Source organism: Babylonia areolata, chromosome 1 (assembly GCF_041734735.1).
Source record: "Babylonia areolata isolate BAREFJ2019XMU chromosome 1, ASM4173473v1, whole genome shotgun sequence".
Lineage (NCBI taxonomy): Eukaryota > Metazoa > Mollusca > Gastropoda > Neogastropoda > Buccinidae > Babylonia > Babylonia areolata.
This window is the reverse complement of record NC_134876.1, coordinates 64294524-64322150: the sequence shown is the minus strand read 5'-3', so window position 1 is coordinate 64322150 and position 27627 is coordinate 64294524. Positions and strand designations below refer to the sequence as shown.

Sequence of the window (27627 nt, the reverse complement as noted above, 5' to 3'; positions counted from 1 at the left end):
CACACATATACATGCACTTTCTTTCACGCTCACAGGCACAAACACTTTCACCATACATACATACACTCACATTCACACATGCTCATTTTATTCTTATCTACTTCAATGCGTTCACACAATTACTTGCATATGTCTAAGAAAGACAAACATGCACAAAAGAAAGGAAAAAAGAACACATACTTCTAGTTTATAACTTTATATCTAAATACCGTAACTTAAGATCATTACAGATTTTATTATCTTAAAAAGTACCAGCAATACCTGCTCACAAAATATCTTTTAAATATACTTCACATGGGGATAAAACTTCTAATAAACTATTCAAATAAATAAGCAATAAAATATGACAAGTATTCAGCAAAGACTAAGACCACAAATAAAGCAAAGAAATAAATACATGCTGTTCAACTTAATCATAAAAAATAAAATATAATAAGAACAAATCCTCTCAAAATCCTGAATACATGGGAACTGAAAAAAAAAAGTTAAATGACTGCTTCCCCCCCCCCCCCCCCCCAAGCCCCCCCCCCCCTCTCCCCCACCCTCCCCTACTAAATAAAGTTAGAGAACTTGAGAATTTCAAGTAATCTGAAAAATGCAGACAGATCTGACAGAGTTCAAAGAGTGAAGAGAAGAAACACATACGGATGTTATAAAAGAGTGATAGGCTGGGGGTGCAACTGGAGTGGGAAAGAAAAAGGAAGTGCAAGGGTCTGAACACGTACAATGGCTGCGGACAGATCACAAGAGAAAGGAAAGGTGATATAAAAGCAATAGTGATTGTTCACAGCATTCTGGATTTTTTTTTTTTCTTCCTTTCTATTCATACTGAAGTCAACTATGATCCTTTCCATTCAATTTATAATTATACTGACTGTGATCCTTTTCATTCTATTTGGAATGCTAATTTGTATCATGATAAAAAAAAAAAACAAAAAAAAAACCACTGATTCTTTTTCCCTTTCTGTCTTTCAATTTTATTCATATCAACTGTAAATCCACACCATGATAAAAAAAGAATGATTCTTAATCCTTTTATTTTTCTTATTTTATGTATATTCACTGTGAATATGAACCATTATATAAAAAAAATAATAAATAAAAACCACTCTGACCCTTTTTTTCCCTTTCTTTCTATTTCGTTTATACTGACTGGGAAAAAAAAGAGAAAGATTCTGATTCCTTCTTTTTTTTTCCTATTTTATTCATACTTATTGACTGTGATCTGCACCAAGCCAACTCTACCAGTGAAGACAAGCTTTTTTACAAATGTCACCGGATGATCACACCCTGAAAAGATTCTTTCACAATACTTTTTCCAGGTGGATTTTTTTTAAGTAAAATTTTACTTCAATTAAAAAGAGATTCTCCTTAAATTGGCTAACTGGCTTTTGGTAATGGTACACTGCCCGACAAAAGAAATCCATTATACTGGTAAACAATAATATTTTTGGTGAAAATAATATTATGAGCATTTGTCAAGATTGAATGTAAATGAGTATATCGATACAGTTCTGGTTGAAAAAACGACAACAAATAAACAAACCAAAAAAAAAACACAAGCCCTTCACATGACTGGCTGTAAAGGAGTACACATATACTCTAGATTAATTACCTAAAAAATTTTTTCTTTTAAAAACAAAAACAAAACGCCTCTGACAGCAATACAATCACATATGTGCACACACACACACACACAGACACACACACACACACACGCACGCACACATACATACACACTCTTTCTCTTTATCAAAAGCAGAAAGATGTAAAATAAGGACTAATACTACACACACACACACACACACACAGCAGTTCCTGAGTGCTGAGAAAATCTATCATAACACTGCCAATAATTACACCCAGGGAAAAACACAATTGTGAAAAAAACACTGCTTGGGAAAAATAGAAAAGATATTTCCATTTTAGAACAATTGTATACAAACCTGAATAACTAGGAATAAATCATTCTATTCAGTTGACCCAAAAAAGCCTTTTGTCAGAAATGTTTTTAATTCAAGACTGAGAATATCAACTATCAAACTTAATCCACAACACTGTCAAAGCTTACTATGCTCAGATCAAATCTAACAAATATCATGGGAATCACAGATTTATAACTGAGAATATCAACTGTCAAACTTAATCCACAAAACTGACTGAAGACCAAAGTAAAAGCTTGACGTACTAATCAAACCTAACATATATCATGGGAATCAGAGATTTACAACTGCTGGTACACTGCATTCAATGCAGACGACACCATGCACATAAAGAAAAAAACATATATATACAATTGTACCATTCACAATCTGTAAAGACATAAAAAAAAAAAAAAATTTAAATCACCCTAAGAACAAACTGTTGACTATTCTCATAAAATTGTAGCCCAATTTCATAGCCTTTTCTGTGTATACAAACCAAGGCATGGATGTGAACCCTTTTGTAACACACCTGAATTGTACAACTGGTGCAGCTTTACATTTCCATACAAATCCTTTCTTATTTCCTGTCCCTCTAAAACATTTTGCTTTATCATGCACAATTTTAAGGGTGGTCTCTGACACTATGTGAGAGAGAGCTGCCCCCTATTATGGGTGTGCTAAAAGCGTTCTGTTTTTTTCCTTTCTTCAACAGGACCTTGGTTCAGCTTCATTAGGACATATATCTATCACTTGCTCTGATGTCAGTTCTTACCTCCCTCAATCAACACTTCTCCCATCAAAACAGATCAAGACTTCTGTCCCCTGGACCACTTCTCTGTCTCTGGACCTTAAAACCCACCTCTTCCCAAAATAGCCTCCCTTCCCTGCCTCTTCCTTGTCTTCAGTTTATCCAGTTTAAGAGTTACGCATGTGTGTGAATGACTGGTGCAAAAGCGCTTTGATTTGTCTTTGCACAAGATTCAGCGCTATATAAATACCATTATTATTATTATCATTATTGTTGTGTCACTGATGTGCACAAAAACAGCAGCACATTACTCCCTCTCCCTATTCTCCCCCATGCCCCCATAAAGCATTCATTTTACTTTTCTTTCTTTTCATCAATCATCCAGAAATATATAGTCCATCCCAGGAAAAGTATGGATTCGTGTATCTGTTTCAAATAGACAGTATTTACCCAAACAAAAAGTGTTACAAACAAAACCAAAGACATGCTTTATGAAAACCACATTCCCAAATGAAAAAAATGAAAAAAATTCAGATATATCAATAACTTCTAACAAGAATCTAACATGCTACTAAGCACATCATCAGCAAATACAGACCATACTTAACAAAAAAGAAGACACAGAATATTCATGAAACCAAATGAAAACATCTTTAGATACAGTCTAACAAAAAGGAAAAAACTGCAAGAGTACACTAAGCAGAAAAACAAACAAGCAATGACAGATGACATGTATTATATTACAGAATGTGAGTCATTCAATTAAGTGAGTTCCAACTTCATGAATGCTTATAAAAACATTCAAAATGTACTGGTATCTGCCAAAGGCAAGAATATTTATAAAAGCACACTCCAAAAGTATGTTTCAGTGTTGAAAAAACTAGTGAGTGGGAAAAAAAAAATCCCCACTGAACAGATAAAATGGTTCTAGTACTCTATAATCACAAACACAGAAACATAGGATGTGAGGTGATGAATATGATGCGATGTGACCTGACCTGACCTGAAATGTGATACTGATATGATCATATACATAAATGATATATTTGACCTGACATGACTAGATATAATTATAATAGTCAGATATAAAATGTGTTGTGATGTGTTAAGATGTGGAAAGGTGTATTATGGTGTGGTGTTCATGATATATGGGATGCAAAATATAAAAATATTATATATGAACCATAACATATCCAGACAATGGAATGATATAATGTAAGTGATTTAAAGAAATGAAATGATATCTATAACAGAAAATGTAACATCATCAGATATAATATAATCTTTTTTAACATGAAGAGATGAACACCATATATTTTAAATAACACATAAAATGAATCAATTGTATGTGTGAGCACAAAAATACAACCACAAATATTTCTGATAAATGTATCCCTCTGCATAGCAACATTTAATCAAGTTATTCAAGCATAGGGAAGAAGGGACAGTCTGGATAAAAAAAAAAAAGAAGCTCCAATCCATGAAACACTTTCTGAACAAACATCATTTTAAGCTTCACAATACTGCACAGACTGACAGATGTTCAGTCACTTTACCCACTGGCTATCTCCAGGTCACTGACTGACAGAATAATATTTATCTTACTATTTTTACTCACATTACAGGTCTCCAGATTACAAAATGACCAAAGTGGAGTACATGTGCAACATATCCACATATGTCCACAAAGCATAACAAATTGGTCAAGCCATATCAATGTTACATGTTTCAATGCATTTGTTGCCAATAAATTAACACACACAATATCTATTATCCAAGGGTGAGCTTTTCCTCTCATGCAACACTGCATGGAAAAGTCACACTTGAGCTGTTGGTGAAGTGTACTTTGATAAAATTCACCACGTCCAGCTATAGTTCATGCCAGAAAAAAAAAAATCAGCAAATCCACAATCAAAATTCCATGAATGACATTGATCAAGTTTCAGGAGAAAATGTAACTACATCAAAAACAATAATAATGATAACAACAGCAACAAAATAATACTAACAGTTAAAAAAAAAAAAAAAAAAAAATCATGTTGAAAAGGTTTTCAATGTGAAATGACAATCATCAGCTTAAAAAAAAAAGAAAAAAGAAAAATGACTCAAATGGATCTACTAAAATCTACCATTTGCAAATGAATAAAACCAGACAAAAAATGTGAAGAGAATTAGCTGAAAAAATGGGCAAATTATTCCTGTGAAAGCTTAAGTAGGAATGATATTGTTGCATCCATAACCTATTTTTGATCAATGTGAACTATTTTAAGGGAGTGGGGGGTGGGGGGGGGGGGGGGGGGGGATGTAAAAGACTAAAACATCATAACCACTCATCCAACCTTGAAGCCTTCAACCAAGATTAATTTATCACTGATTATCAGGGACATGGAAAATCTACATCCATGAGATCAAATGCAATGAAAGCTGAAAAAAAAATGGAAGTAACCACTGTCTGTGTTAGCAGACAGGTAGTTCTTCCTTGTGGCCTAGACAACATGGGTAGCTCAGAGTTTACTTTAAATAGTTTCTAATGCCACATCAAATTTCCTCATAATTATGTGCCCTTTTTTGAAAAACAAGAAGAAATTGCTACAAAGTGTTAAACAGTTTCAAACTTACAGTCATGTTCAACAACATTAAATAACATATCTATTGGTCCAAGTAACATGAAAACTTGTCAAGAGGTAAATAAATCACTGCCCATGGATAGAAAAGATAGAGATGTGTGACAAGGATCTCTGTCATGTCATCTCAGTTCTCTTGAACCAGTCAGACAAAAGGGAAGCAAAGAAACTTGCAAGCATCACAACAGAATCATGGGCATCAGACAACATTCTATTGAAATCCTTTCATAACCCTCATGAGGGAGGAAAATATTTATAGTGTCACTTGGATGCATTACAATTTTTGTTTTCCTAATAAGACAAATCTATTTTCACTGCCATGATGATGATGTCAGCACAGCGATCTAGCTCATTTCCACTGAAGGTCATGACATGCAAAACACAGAATGAACCTAACAACAAAATAAATCAACCAAGCAAATCACTTTTAAAAGAAATAACAAAATCTAAAAATAAAAAGATTACAAAGACATTAAACTGATTCAAGTCAGGTTAACAGAGGAACGCCTACACACACTCAAAGTAAATGGTAAAATAATGACCTATTTTTATACATAAACAGTAAAAAAACAACTGAAAGAATAAAAAAGAAAAGGAATAAGATAAACTAATCTGTTACTTACGTCTTAGCCAAAAAAAAGTAGCTCTTCATAGCTGAGAGAAGCACAGTGAGTGACCTGTCTCTATATAGTTCGCTGCAGTTTGATGACAGCTGGCTGGCTGCTTTTTTTTTTTTTTTTTAAGATCTGGCTTACCTGTTGCCAACTTCTGTCACTGCCTATAAACAGTGAGTTTGTGTGTATCTCACAAAACAGGACAGGACATCAGACCAATCATACTGTCAGACTGGATTAAATGAAGACCCTATTCCCTATACTGGAAAAGGATAAAATATGAACAACTAGTTTGTGGTTGTTTTACTTTATATTATTTTTTATACCATCTGTTCATTTCTTTTTGAGATCAACAGTCAGTAGAACTGGCAGTAGTAAAAAAAACAAGTACGCTTTGGTATACTCGTTCCATATTTTTTCTACGCATGTACTAACTCCAAGATGTAAGAATAAGTTTAAAAGTTTCTGCTCGTCTTCATATTAGCATCCTTCCAAGGGGGGATTATCTGTACTTAAATCCTACTGATAGATGTGATCTATCTTTGAAACAGTTTTGTTTAACAACAGTAACCAGCTGAATAATAGGCAACAAAGAAATGCATGATCATGAATGTGAAATGTTCAATTCATATAAATGGCAAAAATGGGGATAGATATGTCAGAAGATTTCTCACAAACTGTCACCAGCACTCTCTGCCCAAATGGATGACCACAAAGATTTGTTCAAGATGTGGATTACATGACTGACCTGCCTACCCATACTGAACTCTAGGCTGCAAAATAAAACCCAAATCCTTGACATAATAGAAAGTTAACAGTGTTGTAGAAATTAACAAATGTTGCACAAAGGTAACAACAATATGCTTTTTATGACTGCATGTGATATTATCCTCATGGGCTTTATTACAAAGGGTCTTCAAAAATCACTGTTCAGGAAAAAAAAGTTCAAGAAATATAGAGTGCAAGAAAACCACTGGGCCTAAATGGTAAAAGTGTCCCTCAGCAAGTTGAATTGTAATTTATAACAAGACAGAAAAAGAGATGAACAGAAAAATTAATAAACTGAACTACAAACAAAACAATAAAAGGAGATTATGCAGCAGATAGTGTAGAAGAAAAATCTAAACAATCAATCTGAAGAAAGAGAGTTAACTGAAAAGAAATTACAGAACTGGGAAGGAAGTATATTTCATCATCTACATAGTACCCTAAACTGGTGTGTTCTTTCCTAAGCCCAGCTGCGTTAACTGTAAATTATCTTTATGAATAGAGACAACTCTCTCGGTTTTCCTTCTCTCTGCACTCAAAAAGTACATTCACAATACACATTCTTGATGACATTCAACATAATGTGTCAACAAAACACTGAAACATTTTGAGACAGTTACATGTGACTGACAGTGACATATGTCATCAATGTGTAATAATCACAATGTGCAATGTGCATTCAAAAATAACTTTTCATCACAGCATAATGCTCTCATTGATGGTCATTCAGTTTCTTTCAGAAAGTCATACAAAAGATGCACAGTGACTGATATAGTACTGTGCACTATCTAAAACTAACAAGACAATCTGAATGCCGACAATTCAAATTTTATCCAAGAACAAAGCTGAATCAGTTAACATCCCTTGCAAGGGCATAATACAAATCGTTTATGTTTAATAACATCTTACATCAGACTATTAAAAAAAAAAAAAAAAAAAAAAAAAAAAATATATATATATATATATATATATATAAAAGAAACACACACACACACACACACACACACACACACACAAAGGTGAAACAAAATATATCCTGCATGGACGATGGACTGTTGAGTACAGCTGAAGATGAATATAAGGACAGGGATCAGACACTTCAACAGAAGGCAGGTTAATAACAACACACAATCAAATGATCTGCATTCATTTAACCACATGTGCAACCATTATTTTCCTGATCTGCATTAATTTAACCAAATGTACGATTATTTTCCTGATCTGCATTAATTTATCACACTGCAACCATTGCTCACTTTCTTCTTAGATCTCAGTCACAAACTGATGCTTTCATTTTCTTCCTTCCCCTTACTTATCTAGTTTCCCAGTTTGTACACATTTGTGCGCCTGTGCATGTGTGCATCTATTTTTTCTTCTAAGCGCTTAGGGTTTATGTTACATTAAATGCAAACACATACACATACAGAGAGTTCTGCACTGAACAAGATGATATAATTATGCGTCATCTCCAACAGGAATACATTGTGAATCCTGGGGCAAGACTGGAGTATCATGAGCAGACAGAGTAGATGACACAACACTGTCTTGCCAAACACAATAAAACAGACCTCCCAACAAATACCTCCTAATTATTTTTTAACATTCTTCATCCTGACAAGCATTTTGATTAAGCAACCTTTACTGAGGACTGCATTCAGCAGCTGGAAGACGGTGGGATGAAACGATGTACAGTGAACAACATCATTTAAATCAAGGTAATGTGCACATACAACCATTAATATGAGGTGAAGTAATGTTCATGTATATGCTTTTTACAAATTATATATATGAATGAATCTGTATTTGCATGGTTCTCTCTTTCAGAAAGATGCACAATGCACTTACACACACATACAAAATTATGTATATACCTCTTAACACACACACACACACATGAGAAATACATATGCAAATGAAAAGGCAGGAGTGATAATAATGCTAATTTATAAAAAAAGCACACCAAAAAACACAAAACATTAAAAGCATAAGAATGTGAGTGCATGGATGTGTGTGTGTATGTATGTATTTGAATGATAGCTCAAACCAATTTTGTTTATACAGAAATCCATGAAAATTAGCATGATTAAAAAGCAAACATATGAACAGACAAAAAAAACCTCACACTAAAAACATATACATATATACTGCAAATAAATTGACACAACACCAAAGGGAAAGATTATACTGATACATACTGAAAAAATTTTGAAAACACAGAGGGAAAAAACAATAAATGAACAAAAACCCCAACCAAAGCAACAGGTAATGAATATATTTTGCATTATTACTTACCGGATTTCTTGAAAGGAGCATTTCCAAATGGATCAGATGAATCAGAGCCAGACATCACTAAGTCCTCTCGACTCTTCACGTTTGATATACCTGGCATTGTGGTAATGATGATGGCATTGTATTATTTCATGTCATCTGTGTATATCGTTTTCTGTCAGCATAACCATAGGTGCTGAACAATGAATGATTATGAAAAATGGAACATACAGCCATACAAATCATTCATACAATTCATATCCCACACTCCGCAGTATTTTCTCATCCTACACTAGACACTGAGTGGTGGTCTGGACACAAGTCATTCAGATGAGACCGTAAACCAAGGTCCCGTGAGTGGAATGCACTTAGCCCATGTAAAATCACAATGCACAATGGACACAGTGGTATGTGTTTTACCCTCAGTAAAGCATCTATAGCTGACCTGCCTGTCTCTGAATACTCAAACCAATATTATTTTATACATTAATTAACTAAACTATGACATATATATTTTTTTTTAACTTATATTTCTCAAGGAACTGCATTAACTGATCAGGCTTGTTTACGAAACCTCTTGCAATGAATCCTGATCTGGCCGCCCAACAGGAGCAGTAAGGAACATTCCAGAGGAGACAATTCACTGCAGAGTGGCAGCTGACAGATCAGTGGGCATGAACTGCAGCTTAGTTCAGTCTGTTTTCAACAGACAACCTCACGACCAACAATCTAACATCAAGAATGGTCCAGAGACAGAGACAACTTGGTTATGTGGCACTTTCTTGGGCAAATGAAGAAGGTAAGTTGTCAACTCACTGGTATTAGAGCCTCTCCTGATTTTATCAAATTCAGCGCCAAACATGAAGTCATCAGACTCAGCATTGAAATTGTCGTCAAATGGATTCCACTCAGCAACACTGGATGACAAGGGTCGTGTGAAGTGAGACTGGCCACTGTAACACACAATGATTATAAGCGCGGTCACTGAAACTGAAACATTATATGAAAAGAAATGAATAGATATTAATAAATTATTATCCTTTTAAATAAAAGTATATATATATTTGCAAATTCTGGCGGAAAAAACTAGATGGCACTATATGGCACAATAATGTGATATAATCTAACAACAGGTTTGATCAAATGCTATACTGGCAGCATGCATAAAACTTTCATCCTGTAAATTTGCTACTTTGTGAGTCTGTGGGCCTGAATATGTATCTGCACATAATATTCATGTGCACAGTGTACATGTGTGTGTGTGTGTGTGTGTGTGTGTGTGTGTGTGTGTGTGTGTGTGTCTGTCTGTCTGTCTGTCTGTGTCTGTGTCTGTGTGTGTCCATTTTCTACTGAATTCTACTTTGCTAGAGTATTTAAAATGTAATCCTAGATCAGCTCTTTAAAATCTGATCAACTTTGATCACACCAGACTGTCAAAATATGAGAAAGTGATCTTCCAGTATGAAATATCATAATTTCAAGATTAACTTGGACATGATTCAGCAGAAAGTGAAACCCACTGTTGGCTTAAATGCCACTCACATTGGTGGGGGAGAACTGATTGGAGTGGTCGTTTCAGATTTGGACTTGAGGTCATTTGGAGCAGACAGCATGCCATGTCCAGACGGGTGGTACGCTCTGGGAAAATAAAACACCACACACATGACCAGGTATGATCATTATCAAAGCACTGACAAGTGGCACAACTGTCAATACATTAAACACACAGTACCAAATATCACACTAAACTGACGGGTGACATAACTTTCAACTCACTACACACAGGACCAAGAAGCACAATACACTGATGAGTGACAGAATTTTCAACACATTACACACTGAACCAAATATCACACTATGCTGATGAGTGACAGAACTGCAACACACTACACACAGGACCAAATATCACACTATGCTGATGAGTGACAGAACTGTAACACACTTAACCAAATATCACACTGCTGATGAGTGACAGAACTGTAACACACTTAACCAAATATCACACTGTGCTGATGAGTGACAGAACTGTAACACACTACACACTTAACCAAATATCACACTATGGTGATGAGTGACAGAACTGTAACACACTACACACTTAACCAAATCCCACACTATGCTGATGAGTGACAGAACTGTAACACACTTAACCAAATATCACACTGTGGTGATGAGTGACAGAACTGTAACACACACTTACACACTTAACCAAATACCACACTATGCTGATGAGTGACAGAACTGTAACACACTCCACACTTAACCAAATATCACACTATGCTGATGAGTGACAGAACTGTAACACACTACACACTAAACCAAATATCACACTATGCTGATGAGTGACAGAACTGTAACACACTACACACTTAACCAAATGTCACACTATGCTGATGAGTGACAGAACTGTAACACACTACACACTTAACCAAATATCACACTATGCTGATGAGTGACAGAACTGTAACACACTACACACTTAACCAAATGTCACACTATGCTGATGAGTGACAGAAATGTAACACACTACACACTTAACCAAATATCACACTATGCTGATGAGTGACAGAACTGTAACACACTACACACAGGACCAAATACCACACTATACCAGTTGATAAGTGACAGAACGTTCAACACACTACACACTGGACCAATTATCACATTATACTGTTGAGACACTCATGACCAAATATCACACTACACTGTTCAGTGACAGAACTGCAACACAAGACACACATGACCAAATATCACACTACACTGTTCAGTGACAGAACTTCAAACACTACACTCATGACCAAATATCACACTACACTGTTCAGTGACAGAACTGCAACACAAGACACACATGACCAAATATCACACAACACTGTTCAGTGACAGAACTTCCAACACTACACTCATGACCAAATATCACACTACACTGTTCAGTGACAGAACTGCAACACAAGACACACATGACCAAATATCACACTACACTGTTCAGTGACAGAACTGCAACACAAGACACACATGACCAAATATCACACAACACTGTTCAGTGACAGAACTTCCAACACTACACTCATGACCAAATATCACACTACACTGTTCAGTGACAGAACTGCAACACAAGACACACATGACCAAATATCACACTACACTGTTCAGTGACAGAACTGCAACACAAGACACACATGACCAAATCTCACACTACACTGATGAGTGACAGAACTGCAAAACAAAACACACATGACCAGATGAATGAGAGAACTGCAACATACTACACACTGAACCAAATATCACACTATGCTGATGGGGGATTGTAGTGACTCTTTTTGATACAAGATCAGCACTCTATGTTATAAATGTGTCCACAAATCTGCCCCTTCCTATCTCTGTGGTTGTCTTCACTTCCACACTCCATCTTGCTCTCTACAATCAGCTTTGGATCAACTCTATTTTCGCATACCCAGATTCAAACACTCCACTGTTGGCCACCATTCTTTCTCTGTCTCTGGACTTTGTAATTGGAATGAACTGCTTCTTTCGCTTTGTCAACATCCATCACATATCTGAACTAGTGTCTCTTGCTACAAATACAGCGTTCACAAAAAGTTAAGGAACACTTGGGAACTTGCACTCTTTTCTTCTTGGGGGTATGATCAAATGATGCTGAACTTCCTGAAAACAATGGTGTATGCAGCCAATGTAATGAGCACCACTCAAAAACCAGAGGTGCTTTCATGCACAAGCACATCACTTTCTACGATGGAAAACCACAGCTATCATTTATACACTAAATAAATGTAATTAAATATCTGTAAACTTTTAGCAGAAACACTGATTTTTCAATCACACTTTTCAAGTTGTTCATAGGCACATGTTCCTAAAACAGCTATTTGTCTATTCAATTAGAGGCCAGCAGTTGATCATAGGCAGCCTGCATAATTTGAACAATCCCTTTTTTTAAAAACATTTTATCAAAACATACCAGCTTTTTTATGAAGTAGTCCTTAACTTTTAGTGGGGTCTGCCCAATGAAGCACTTACTTGAAGGCACTGCCCTTGCCCCCCATCATGAGGAAAGAAGTGTCACTGACATTGCGCCGATGCCTCGTCACCTTGGGTGATGACGGAGGAGTGAACGTCTTTATTTGTACTCCCTGGAACACACACCATCAAAATGTTGATTGTTTTTTTCCACTTTACTTGTACTCCCTGAAACACCTAACATTAAATGTTTTGAATTTGTTTTCCCACTTTATCTGTACTCCCTAAAACACACATCATCAAATGTTGAATTTTGATTTTTTTTTCCCCCCACCTATATTTGTACTCCCTGGAACACACTTCATTAGATGCTGATTTTTTTTTTTCCACTTTATTTCTGCTCCATGGAACACACATCATTAAATTCTGTTGCTGTTTTAAACAATACAATAATAAAAAGGAACTTTAAACAGACAAGAGAGAAATTGCATTCTCTTCTCTTCTTCCTGGATGCTTGACTCTGAGTCTCTCTCTAAATAAAAAGTAAACAGATTTTTGCATGGTGTCATACCTGGACACCTCAAACCAGAAGGGCTCACAGGATGATGCAGGATAACAGAAGTAATGATAAATCCAGGCATCACTGTTTTATTTGACAAAAATAGAGGACAGAGCTAAAGCTTCAATCTTCAGTTCATTTAAAAATTGTACACCTTTAAAGGCAGACTTATGCAAAGAAGCAGGCTGGATGGAGAGTGAGTGTTCTGTAATGAGAGCTTTGTGTGACAATAAACACACACAGAGACACGCAGACATACAGAAACATGCAAACAAACATATATTAAGCTTACCTTTTGACTGTTTGAAGCAAGTGCTCTTGGCAAAGCTGGACGTCTGAAAACATCTTCTGCTGTACTGGTTGGTGGAGTAACCTCTCTACTGTTGACATTTTCTGCACTGACTGTACGACCCTCCACTGCATCGTCTATCTGAATCAACTGTCCTGTCTGCACATTACCACAGCTACCACTGTGGGGCAGTCTGTCCACAGCCCCCTCTCCCCCTGTCCCACCTATCACAGACTGCTGGTGGACTTGCTGTTGTTGCTGTTGTTGTTGTTGTTGTTGTAGTTGTAGTTGTTGCTGCTGCTGCAGCTGCTGCTGTTGTTGTAGTAACTGTTGCTGTTGCAGCATCTGCTGTTGCATTGCTTGTGCTGAGGGGTAGGGTTGCTGGGCTATCTGCTGAGCGTTGGTGTAGGAGGGGAAGCCTGCAGGGGGCTGAGCGTTGCTGTAGGCGAAGCCTGCTGGAAGAGGAGGCTGGTTGGGGAACTGTGGGGAAGGCTGCTGCATGCCTGCCGGGTACTGAGGGGATGGTCCCAGGTACTGGCCGCCGTATTGTGGAGAAGGGGTGGGCTGAGTCTGCTGAGCCCCCTCTGGCACAAGAAACAGCAACTGACTGAAGGGCATGGAAGAGGGAGACACTGAGAATGGGCATCATCACACAGACTGCAACCATAACATAGAAATGCAAGAGCAAACTTTTGCAGACTAAAGGGCAATTCTCACTAACTGTCCACTCTCCTGTATCACCCCGCTAAAACTGAAAACATACAGGAAGGCAATCTGGATTTACCAGGATTTTTATTCCTTTACAAACATTTCAGTGGTAAAAGAAAAAAAAGAACACATGGGACTGAGGAAAGAAAACAGAAAAATAAGTAAATAAATAAATAAATAAATAACAAAAAAAAGAAGAAGAAATGAAAACCAACCATTAGGGGTGTTGGGATTGCTGGCAGAGGGACGTTTTCTGGGGGCGATGGTTGTGGAGATAGGCAAACCCAACGTTGCAGCCTGGTTCACATTCTGTCCTCGTGGTCGCTGTCTTGGGGCAACAGAGGTTGTTTCTATCACAGGTGCACTCACAGCCCTGCAGAGCACATAACATGCTACATAAATCACCATTCAAGTTATACTGAAACAATGGCACCAAAAGGAAATTTTCTATCTAAAATTACGTTTAAATAACATACTTACCGTGACCCAACCAGTGCAGACTCCGGCAGGGGTCTGACATTCCTGTCCTGTGCAAACTACTATCCGCCTATGCGGAGAAAATGAAAGTACTACAGCCGATAACCTCCCGGAAGTAGGTAACGTCCCCTTTGTCCCCCTGGCTAGCGCCCTCTTTTGACGGCAAACACTCAACTATCTCCTAATTTGTTAACTATATAATAAAACTGATCCGCAGGTTTTACCTTCTCACCATTATGATGCATGACACAAAGTGTTTCAACACCAGCAAGTACACAAATTCTCTTTCTCTTTGTGTCTCACTACCTTCCCACTCACCCACACCCACACACAGGCACTGAAAAAGAGAAAGATTTTACTTCTTTTTTTTTTTTCAACATATCCCAATCCCTATGGGACAGCAGCAAAACAGGAAATTTTCTATCTAAAATTACATTTAATTACACATACCTAACGTGACCCAACTAGTGCAGACTCCGGCAGGGGTCTGACATTCCTGTCCTGTGCAAACTACTATCCGCCTATGCGGAGAAAACGAAAGTAACTACGGCCGATAACCTCCCGGAAGTAGGTAACCTCCCCTTTGTCCCGCTGGCTAGCGCCCTCTTTTTCCGGCAGCCATTATGACTCCTGTTCCTGTGCTCTTCATACGGCTAAGTTTTTTTCCATATTTTCTGTCTGTCTGTTGCTTTTCTGGCGTTCTTGTTTTTTGTCAAATTTTGTCTTCAACCAGGTCACATAATTATATGGTTCGACTGGGAGATCGGGCTAAAATTAAGGTGCAATCGCAATCGATTCATGGACACTCTGGGCTGCCTCCTCCACTTCCTTCGCTCCCTCCGGTCGACTCCAGACCTCCACCACCTCTGACTTTCTTGTTATTGACACTTTTTTCGATTAATTGATATGGATACTTCTATAGCGCCTATCCTCGGTCGGAGACTAAGCTCTAAGCTTATTATGGGAATTTTTTTTAAGAAAAGGAAAATATTTTTAAAAGTCCATGATTTGCGTGACATTTGATGAGTTCAATCTTAGAATCAGACTGAAGTAAATGCCTGCATAGTAAAACGATTCTTCTTTCACTTCAGTTTATTTGACAGATTTGTTGCCTTAAATACTGAAGCAAAGCTGGAATCGCAACTTACTTTTGTGAGCTGGTCTTGATCTGCTTGGCTTCTGTTTCAGTCAGCGGAACTGGAAGGGTACTCATGTCCGGTACTGGCACAGACTGTAAAATAATACAATGCCAACAATCAAACTTGCATATCTTGTAAAACAAGACAGTTCATTAGTGCATATAATCAGTACATAATTAACAACTGCAGAGTTCTCTACTTCTGATCCCACCAGTAAATGGCATAGAAGTACATGAGAGAAAAAAAATCAACTGTAGCTTATCAACAAAAACATATGAACAACGGAAAGCATGTAACCAATCAACAAAAGTAAAGAATCTCTTTACTGGAAACTGTTTATAAAACCAGATCTGACATCTGATGTATGATATTTAATGATATTCCATGATAGTGGATTCTTGCTGTTCTATAGACTTACAAGCAGTTTAGTTGAAACTCCAGTCTTGTGTCAATATGCAGCCATGAGAATTCAAAGAGCCATTCTTCTTTGAAACTCACACACTTTACATTCCCTGTTAGTTTTCTTCATTTTCCAATGTCTTTGTAACTCCTAAAGCTCAAATGACTATAACACTACTTCTTTTCATATTTTCCACAGTACAGGCCAGGTCCAAACTTCAGAAGACAAATGACCCCATATTCATTAATTTTAAACCCTGAATCTTTTAATGACCATTAACTTTGACAAATACATCCATCAACCATCATACCACCCCCCAATTTATAAACTACCTTGGGAACATCCATGTACTCACATTCATATTTGGCACAGGATTTTCTTTTCCTGACAACTGGAAGGCCACATAGCATACTTGAAATATATCTGGTCGTTTCCCAGGATCCTTCTCCAGCATGTAGCCTGAAGACAGTAAGAATGGCACATAAAATTCTGTGTGTGTGTGTGTGTGTGTGTGTGTGTGTGTGTGTAAAATACCTTTAACTTAAACAGAAAAAAATAACACTTAAAACAAAAAAAAATCACTACCTATCAATGACTGAAGGCCTCTGGAGTAACGGCAGCTGTCAGGTATGGAATAATTCCCGCTCTGAATAGCCAAGGTACTCTCCCCAAAGGGAAGTGTGAAGAAGGCGAGTTTGTAAAGTAAACACCCCAGAGCCTGCAACACATGACATGGAATGATCAATGTTTTAACATCCAACAACTGAACATCTATTCAGTTCTTATAAAAGGTGGAGCTCTCACAGTTCATGTCCAGAATGGATAGAAACAAAGAAAATATAAAAAGAAGAAAAGGATATACATTTAAAAAAAAATCTACCATTCTCAAAGTCTGTTGCTCAACTTACTGTTGCATGATGAACAATTTTACATCCACATTTTCCAAAGATTTTTTTCATCTGATTTCATAATCAAAGTTTCTTTTAAATTTGGTAATCAGAACCAACAAAACTTTGACACAAGAGTCCAATTCTCAACCTTACCTGACACCCACATTCTGATACTTATGCCACTGGTAACAGTTTAGATCTGGCCTAATTAGGAGTGTCATTCAGCTGGAGTCTGATTCACCACCTGTAAACTGCAACCTTCTTTCCAACACTGACCTGCCACACTAAATACTATTCCACTGACAATGATACAAACATGTTGCAATACAAAATACTGAAATATCTATTTTCATGTCTATTTTTCTTTCACTCCATACCCACATGTTGTTCTGGTGCTCCCTTACCTCCACCCTCCAGTTAACAACAGATCTTTTTTTTCAATCCTTTGAAAAGCAACACCCACAATGCCCAATGAGGACCAGTGAATCCTGTGAAATACATGGGCCAAGATATGTGCAAACTGCACATATCTGTCCACTCACCCATATATCAGCTTTAGTGGTGATGGGGGTGCCACCATATAAGTCAACCATTTCTGGAGCTCTATATGACAGGGTGGTATACCTGCACATGAGAAACACACATACATGCACATTATCCAAATGAATAATAGCATACAACAATCAATCACACAAACTGAAATGAACTGAAAGAGCAATCTCACCAATTTTACAAACTATCCTTTTGTACTGAAAACTCATGTACACTGATCCTCAAACATTACTTTCAGGCCATATCTATGTTCATTTTGACCCAACAAATGTCTCCTTACCAATGCCCTACAAATCTGACACAATAATTTTGCAGGCAAATTGTGAATACAGTCCCAATAAACATTTTCACGTGTTTAAAACAGTTTCACAGGAATGACCAGCCTTGGGAATGACCACCAGTGTGGAACCCCATCAGCAGTGTAAACCCACAGAATGTTATTGGGGAAAAGCATCTACTAAACAATATCATCTTTAACTATGAGGAATTGTAAAAAAATAATAATAATAATAAAATGAAATAAAATTAAAAAAATAAAAAAAATAATAAGAGATACTGAGTATCCCTTGAGGAGTTTTTTTTTTTTTTTTTCGACACAAACATATCAAGTCCAGAAGTGCTGAGAATGTAAAATTCAATATCTCGCCTTGAACATCTTATACACATACATACATACACAACACTAACATGGGGTATTGTCACAGAATTTAACTTTTTTTGGAACATGCAAACATGGAACACCATGACTTACTTTTGAATTTCATCTTCTAACTGCTGTATTTTTTGCTGATCTGGTTTCATAACACGTCCTGTACAACTGCCAAAGTCACACAGTACGTAGTTACCTCCCTCTCCAAGCAAAATGTTTTCCACCTGAAAACAAGGAAAATCTTGATATGCTTGCAGAAATGAAATCAGTCAACTACATATAACAGAAAAAAAATCAAATGCCTCTCAACTCTGCTTAATATAAGAAAGAATGTAGTACACATATCTGTTTTCAACAAAACAAGAGGTGAAGCCCAGTGCTGCTTTTACATATATATAGTCTGGATTGAACATCACAATGACATTTTTCAAGCAACAATCAATGCTGGAAACATTCTATTGGCAGATCAAATATGAAAAATTTCTGGACTTAACATGACTTTCCCCCCTCACTTTTTCCTCCAATTCCGATTTACAATCCAGAGTACTTTATTTATAATCATAAAGTCAACACAATGTTTTTACATTGGTCTCAGTTGTGTACAGTTCAAGTTTTTAATAAACAGTAATAATTTCTTCTATTGCTTTGAAAAGTTTAATGAGACTGAAAAAGCTTGACAACAATATGCAATTCCATAAAAATGTCCAAGAAAATCACACACACACACACACAAAGTCAAATGCACACATGTGCATACATATACACTATCCATACACAAAAACATTAAATAAGAATCACCTTGAGATCCCGATGAATGATAGGGGTTTGACAATGATGTAAACGGGATACTGCTTCGCAGACATCACAGAATATCCTCAAAACTTCTCTCTCACTGAACCCCGTTGACAACCGATCATTCATTAGCTGGATTACAGAACCTGCAACACAATAAAAGCTGTTGAAAATGAGATGTAACTAGGTCAGAAGTGTAAACCCTATGACTGATGACACATCTTAACATGCACACTCACAATATGCAGAAATGCGGAATTTGCTTTTATTCTGTGTGCATGTGAAGGGATGTTTGCACAAGCAACAGATGATTTTAAATGGGTGTTTGTATAGTGTATAATCATTACTTTATGTGTGAGGTGTTCATATGCTAATGTTAACTGAACTAGTGACAAGGTTTATGATGTATAAGCAACCTGTCAGACATGGTATACATGCATATTACATGTACACAGACATGTATTGATGTAGACACACATATATGAGAGTAAAAGGTAAAACACACACACACACACATATACATATATGTGTGTGTGTGTGTGTGTGTGTGTGTGTGTGTGTGTGTGTGTGTGTGTGTGAAAGTAGAAAAAACTAGTAATTCTAAGAAAAATAAGTGCTTATGTCTATGGTTCATACAACTCACTGCAAAAACCATGTTTTCGTATTATCATTACATTCCCTCAAAGCCAGCATCACACACATCCAGCTCTTCTATCCTGCAATTCTCATAGCTCTACAAAAGCTCTGACAGTGGTGTGTGTGTTCCTGTGCATGCATGCATGCGTGCATGCGTGCTTGTGTGTGTGTCTGAGAGTTAAATATAGATCTGCAAATCATAAATACATATTGAAATTTTGAATCAATCAACACATCACAAAATCATGAATAAGCATATATACAAAAGTGAAGACCAGCACAGACAATTTTTAACCAGTTAACAAGTGTGCATGGACAACAACTTACTTGTGGGCACAAAATACTGAAACTCAGCTTCCTTGAATTTGAATGTGGCTGTGTGTTTGAAAATGTGTGTCTGGCCATGTTTGTGTGTAAAGACAATCATGAATGTCAATACATATTTTGATCTGACCTTCTGATGATGATGATCTTGCTTTAAATCAAATACTTCAGCTATTTTCCTTTTGTTCTTCTTCTCTTTCTCCAAAGTACTGGTACTTCTTTAAAAAAGTTACTATTAACATAAAAAAATTATGTGTATCAAAAATGATATTCAGCTGTAACCTGCACAATTTCACAGCTGCTTCTCATCATCAAACTTACCTCTGCAGTACTGCATTAAAAGCAGCACTTCATAGACTTTGTTTGGAGTGACTGAGATGCTGGAATCAATATAACGGATGATGTTTTTATGGCCGCTCAGGTCCTTCTGAAATTTCAAATCACCCCATTCAGTCAAATCATCCCAGTCAGCAGAACTTTGGTAGTAATCATGAACACAATTAATGCCTATTATAACTTAAGCTGATGAGGAATCTTTAACTCTAATTTTATGATCACTGCTGTTTTTGTTTTTGTTTCTATTATTCATGTAATTTTTCTTCATTTTTAGTTACTGGCCTACAGTCCAAAATTTTTTTCCTAAATGACCCCGATTTTCTTCACCTGATCTCTGCAACATTGTACTTGTGATTTTTCTTCTTCATTTCTTTTCTTCTTTTTTTTCATGTCAAGCATCTATTTACAGTGTACCAAAATCAATATTCAGAATAATGCAATTCTGGAAGGGGGATGGATCAGTGAATGAATGCATGTGTTAATATGTGTTAATAATATGGCTATGTCACAGAATGAAAATGAAAGATTTTTTTCCTTCACCTAAGTGTGAACCCTCTGATCTAAACACAGATAGTGTGCATGTTACGTATTTTTCCTTCATTGTTATTTCCATTGATAACAGTATTTTTACCCTGTGACCTATCTGGGGAAGAGAAGGACGAAAGTTCCAAAAGCACCAGTAAGAAAAAGACAAAAGACACAGGGGTAAACAGAGATTTTAGATTCAAGCACATTACCCAAGTCCAAATACTGGCTCGGGTTCTTCAAAAGAATAAGTTTAAAACAATAATCAAACCAACTCAATTATAACACAGCACATTTATGCAAATGCTGTCTGTTTCCTTTATGCATTGGGAAAGATGCACAGCTTGCGTTAAAAGTGTTGTGGAGTCTGTGACAACCCTGGCCTGATGTGACTAAGTCAGTTACTGACATGCAAGACAATGTTCTGGCAAGATGCCCAGCAACTAAACAAAGAAAAGGTCAATGTTAGGATTACCTCTCACATATGTGCCACTGGATGATCAACGCATACATATGATGTTTCATTTAATGTTGTCAATGCATAGGGGATAAAAGTGATAGACAAGCGCAAACTTCTAGAAAAAAACAAAAAACCTCAGCAAGGTTTTAAGAATGGAGGGCTGGATAATTTCTAAATTTGTGTATTAAAAAAATGAACAAATGAAAACCTCTATAAAGTTTGTCTTTTATTCTGTTTGGTTGGTTGGTTTTTATACTAATAATAGTTTTGACTTTTTTTCTTCTTCTTTTTTTTTTTTTTTCTTTTTAATGGAGTATGGGGTTCTTAAGGTTCAAAAGGCCATATTTAAGTAAATGTTCCATCATCATTCATTCCTTTTTCATAACAATGTTCCCAGAAAGAATGAACACCCTCATTCTTGATCAACTTAACAAGTCTTACGTAAACATTCATGCAATATCGCTTTTCGGTTTACCACAGTTTCAAAGTTTACAAAATAAACCCCCTTTTCACATATTTTATACATAACTGTAAAACAGCAGAAATCTCTGTTACTTGAAAGATTTCAAAGTTAAACAACAATAAATGCATTAACTTATGCACAGACAAAATCACACAACTTTTGATCATTGCTGCATGCTGCTTCCCTGCACTTTGCACACAAGTTTATAAACTCTGGGGACATGATAATCCAGAAATGTCACCCTAAAAATGTTCAGCAAATAATTTGGATGATTTCCTGGGCAGATTTTGCACAATTAAAGTAAAAATGAGTGACAAAGGACTGATGGTAATGAACTCAATTGACTGTAAATATGTTTTGTGAGCTGCAACCCCCCCCCCCCCCCCCCCCCCCCACTCCAAAAAAAAAAAGTATGTTGAGAGAGAGACAGAATGAGAGATATCCCGACAAATGTGTAGTCAAAGTCTGAAAACTGACAACTGCATAGTCTCACACAGAGCTAGAGAAGACAGAGGAGACAGGAAATAACTGAATGAATAGGATCATGTTTCCTGATTCTGCCAAGCACACAAAAAGAAAAGAAACTTATCTCCAGCAGAATCTGCTGTACTAATTCCCACAGTATATCATCCCCATCTCAGACTGGAGTCTCTTCAGACAGGACAAACTGCTGAGTGAAAGTGACATAGGAATGACCTGATTTGGATGAAAAACTAACTTTAACTTTAAGAAAAGAAAGATAAGACAGTCCTTAAAACAAATTCCAAGCAGCCTTCAGAGTTTGTGTGTGTTTGCTTTTTTTTGTGCTGTTGTTATGGTGGTATTGTTTTTCTTATCCCTCTTTTAGTCTTTTCATTTAATAATTTTATCAGACTTTTCTGTTTGTGAGAAGATTCAGTTTGAGTGAAGTCTTTTGTAAACAGACAATGTCTGTTTTAAAACTTTTTGTTGATCATTACCTTTCTGCTTCAGCCTCAGGCATTATTCTTACAAAAGAGTATTGACTGATCCATCAGACAGCCTTCAGCTTCTGTGTAAATTAGCATTATTCTGCTGAAAACTGCTTACATGATACATAATTTACAAGCCCTCCAGCAGCAAGCTAATGCCACATAATGGGCTTACACTAAGAACAGAGTTTCCCGTTCTGGTCTTGAATGTCATGGACAGTACAACACTAATAGGATTTCCTTCCCTATTCAGCACCAGATGGTCATGACTGCAATCCAACTTAAAACCTGGTCATCATACTGATTCTTTGCTCGAAGTGACTTTCCTGAACAGTTATTGAGTTGGGTTCCAGGTCACAAAACTGGCAATTTTTGTTGTGTGCAAAGTCCATATTCAGTTGCAGAACATGGAAAATAATGGATCCATTGAAAACACACACACGCACGCATGCATGCACGCACGCACGCACGCACACACACCACACACACACTGGATCATAAACATATTTTAAAGTTAAACCTTCATAACATTTGAATCTTAATACAAACACAAACACATTGGATCATAAACATATTTTAAAGTTAAACCTTCTAAACATTTGATATGATACTTAATAGGGGATAAAATAAAAGGGCATAAAATCATTTTGCATGAAAGATCCAGTACTGCAGAGCAGCTATATAATGTTATATTTTTAATTACTGTGGTAGCACATAAACTGGTAAAGTAATTCACACACACTCAAAACAATAATAAAGCAGTTAACACATTCTCAATACTTGAAGAAAAAAATCAAAAGCAAACACTCACCGCAATTTTTATTTCTTTCTGGCAGACTGCCAAGTCCTTTTCATTGTTAACGTACATGCGCTTCAGGGCAAAGCGTCCTCCTGATGATGACTTGACCAGGAAAACAACAGAAAAGCCCCCTGCAAATAAATTTGAATCACTAAAAGTAAAACTAAAGCAGTTTTTGGTATTGTTGATGTCTTTTTCATACAAAAACAAATCATTCACTCGCTACTGACTACTGAACAAAAGCAAGGAACCCAGTCCCCTAAACTGGGCTAAAGAGTTGTTCCAGTGCTTCTTACTTATCAACTCCATCGTACTGGCCTTTTTTGCTTGCTCAAGCCATGGAGTGAAAATGTAAAAGCACTATGATTGTGAAAGAAATTTTAAATGGGCTACATCTAAAAGAAAACTAGATTTCAAGGCCTGAAAGTAAAAAAGACAGGATAAAAGTCAATAACTCACGATGGTGATCAACTCTCTAACACCATCCACAAAATGTCAAAAGGGACATCTTACACTGTACACTGTCATGAATCCATGCAACTAAGCAATGGACTAAATTTCAAAATAAAAAAATATATAGCTATTATTAGTATCAAAGAAATGGAGCAGATGCTGTTAACTGACAGGTTTGAACATAATGCTGATACTGTGATAGGATTCCTGTAAAACAAACCCAATTCTGAATGTCTAACTGTCTTCAAACTACCAAACCTTGAGCACCACCATAGAATGGGAGACATGATAGACTACATTTTAGGATACTCTTCAAAGAGCTCATGTACCTCATGGCATATGTAAGACTGAGGGACCCAGATCTAAGCGATTCCAGGCATGAGATACAAAGAGGCTACAATCTGAAGCTGACCTTGTATCACACTCCACAGCCAGTTTGACATCAGAAGCAATTTCTTTTGTAACAAGAGCAATAACTTATACTGAGCTGGAATAGTCTGCCAGGTGCTGTAGCTAAAGGCTTAAGCCCTTTTCGGCATTTAGCATCAGGGCAGATACTCATCGGGCTACCAGTAACCCAATCACTGTATGACTCTAGCTGTGACATTTAAATTTGAATTTTCATAAACATTAAAAGTTTTGGCAAAAACTGAACAGGTTGTAATATGATTTTTCTCAATCAGCATGTATTACATATATATATATATATATATATATATATATATACACACACACACACCATGTTGTTGGGATGCTGGTGTGTGTGTGTGTGTGTCTGTGTGTGTGTCTGTGTGAGAGAGAGAGAGGGAGACAGAATCTGAGACAGACACTAGAGAGTGTGTTTGTGTGTGTGTGATTAAATAATATGATATGCATGGTCTTTGAATATAACATATGTCTTATGCTTTTGTGTGTTTAATCATTATTTTTTCTTCTTTTTGTAATTTCACTTGCGCATGCGTGAGAATGTCACTATCTCAATTATCTGTTAAATGTTTATTGTAACATGCTTTGAACTCCCAATTAGACTGTTAGTGTTACAATATTTGAGAGGAAGTATCCATTAGTAATAGAAGTAGTAGTAGTAGTAGTAGTAATAGTAGTAGTAGTACATACTTACTATTGTAGTAATAATAATTATTATACTATCAAGCATCAGCTCAATGGCTTCTCTTCATCATCTCTGGATCTCTTTCCTTTCCTTTTTTATCCCCCCTTCTGCCCTTGTTTATAAACCTTTGAATTTGTTAATGTTATGCCTTAATTAGTTAATAAACTTTAATGGGTGACTCAAAGTGGTTTGGCTTTTACAGTTTTAGGCTTACATAAATATAGATTTTAGGTAAGCAAGGCTCGTACAATAATTTTGAAAGCAAATCAATTTATGTGTAGGTTGAGAAAAAAACACTATTGAAATGTGATATTTTAAGCAGTCATGGAGCTTGCTATTTTGAAAAGCTTGTGATGTATCCAGTACAGAGACATATTTTCCGCTTAGGCTGAGTTGTGAAGCAGATTGAAACAAATTTATTACAAAATACTGTGCAGGAACTTCCCAAAAGAAAAGAAAAAAAAAATGTGCAAACTCTTGTGTTGGGGGTAGATTTTGGTTTAGTTCCTTATTTAATTTTGAACCCATGTTTGTGGGGGAAAAAAAAATTGGGAAAACAAATTGTTCAAACATCAACAACACAAACAAATCAAAGTTGTGAGTGCCGATGTGGGAACTGCATGTTTGCCAACTCCATCATGCCAGAAGAAAGCATATGTTCCAGAGACAATGAATGATTGATTGGCCTGTTACAGCTTTTAAAAATGAGGTATGTGATGGGCTTGCAGTATGAATCACAGAACATCCGTTGTTTCTCACAGTTGTTCTAAACTGAACAATCCTGGAACACCAGTGGAAGTTGACTTTGTACACAGTACATGTGACATCACAATTTACCTCTTTCTGTTCCCTCTTTAATTCTACAGAGTTAACTAAGCCCAATATGGCGGTGTCCTGTGTAGTGCCTGGCTGCTAGTTTAAGCCATCATAGTTGCTATAATGCATGGTTTTGCCACATGTTTAGAACATGATGCTATTGCACATCATGTACCCTTTAAACACAAAGCTGATTTGATATTTAACTGAGTTAACTGTCAACAAAAGAATAGTGTTTTGTTGTTGTTGATTTCACAAAGGTTCAACAGAAAATATTACAAGAACTTCGTTGATGGCAGAATTTCACTAAGATAAATGAAATTGTAAATAATTAATCTGTTGATCTATGAGAGTGGTTTTTACTTAGGTCAGCACTGTCCCTGTTTCAGTATTAGAACACTGTTTTGTGTACAATATTGCCAAACTCCAGTAGAGTACAGTCAGTGCATGTTGCTAAGTTCTTGTTCTAGATTTTGTCAGTCCACTGTATTATTTTAACTTGTTACAAGTCATCAAGGATTGCCTGGTTGTCAATGATACAGTTTACACAAATTCTACCCAATGAGAGATTGCCAACAAAAAAATAAAGTTAGAGCAAGTGAAATGTCGAGCCAATTATCATGTGCCATGACCAGTAAATCATTGACAATACAAATGTTTCTTTCTTTCTCTTGAAACCAGTTAGATGTCTTAGTTATGTTTTTTGGTTTGTTTGTTGTTTGTTTTTTTTATTCATGTATACAGTGTAGATTACAACTGTTTCTGGCTTTCCAATTAAACCAGTTAGACATCTATCAATTATGATTAAGTCATAAATATCTATGCAATAATATGAAATATTTAGCACATGACACCAACACATGACTTAGCTCATTAATTCCATAAGCTTGTATAATTTTTTTTTTTTTAAAGTATGCATGTTGCAGAACCAGAGGTACCAGCTGTAGTAATAAATAGCACACTTGAACCTGCATTCAACCTGTTTGCACAGTATTACCATGCTTCCCAGTAAGAATATTCAAATAATTTCCATTATTTTTTAACAGTGGGCAATGCATTGCTGACAAGGCCTTAGGCAAAGACCTAAAACTGAACATAAGTAATCAGCACTTGAGTCTGACTACTGGAATTATCAACTTCAGGAACTGGATCACAAAGCTACCTTGAAATGATTCTTTCCCCCGACATCAAAAAATGTCTGTCATACACTTGTATCATCAGATGTGTCAGATCCTAAATGTTTTGATGATAATATACTGTGTGATGTTCAGCTATCATAAGCCATATTATTTGTGTCAAAATTTGTTATATCTAACCAGTGTCTTGGTTTCTCTAGTTCCTTGCACGTGACTCTTTCATGAGATGTTCATGGGATAAAAA

At 36.4% G+C, this 27627-nt stretch overlaps 1 protein-coding gene across 1 annotated transcript in view; it reads right to left on the bottom strand.

Moving 5' to 3' along the window:
• Nucleotides 1-27627, bottom strand: part of LOC143285579 (uncharacterized) — a 45072-nt gene that overhangs the window by 16711 nt on the left and 734 nt on the right. The window contains exons 2-15 of the mRNA XM_076592977.1: nt 23880-23998; nt 20656-20761; nt 19381-19520; nt 18685-18806; nt 17924-18005; nt 17077-17209; nt 16847-16950; nt 16101-16183; nt 14691-14848; nt 13771-14351; nt 12980-13092; nt 10490-10585; nt 9764-9900; nt 8972-9061 (exon numbers count right to left, since the gene is read on the bottom strand). Of these exons, the coding sequence (XP_076449092.1) occupies nt 8972-9061; nt 9764-9900; nt 10490-10585; nt 12980-13092; nt 13771-14351; nt 14691-14848; nt 16101-16183; nt 16847-16950; nt 17077-17209; nt 17924-18005; nt 18685-18806; nt 19381-19520; nt 20656-20761; nt 23880-23998 (2064 nt within the window). The remainder of the gene's footprint in view (nt 1-8971; nt 9062-9763; nt 9901-10489; nt 10586-12979; nt 13093-13770; nt 14352-14690; nt 14849-16100; nt 16184-16846; nt 16951-17076; nt 17210-17923; nt 18006-18684; nt 18807-19380; nt 19521-20655; nt 20762-23879; nt 23999-27627) is intronic.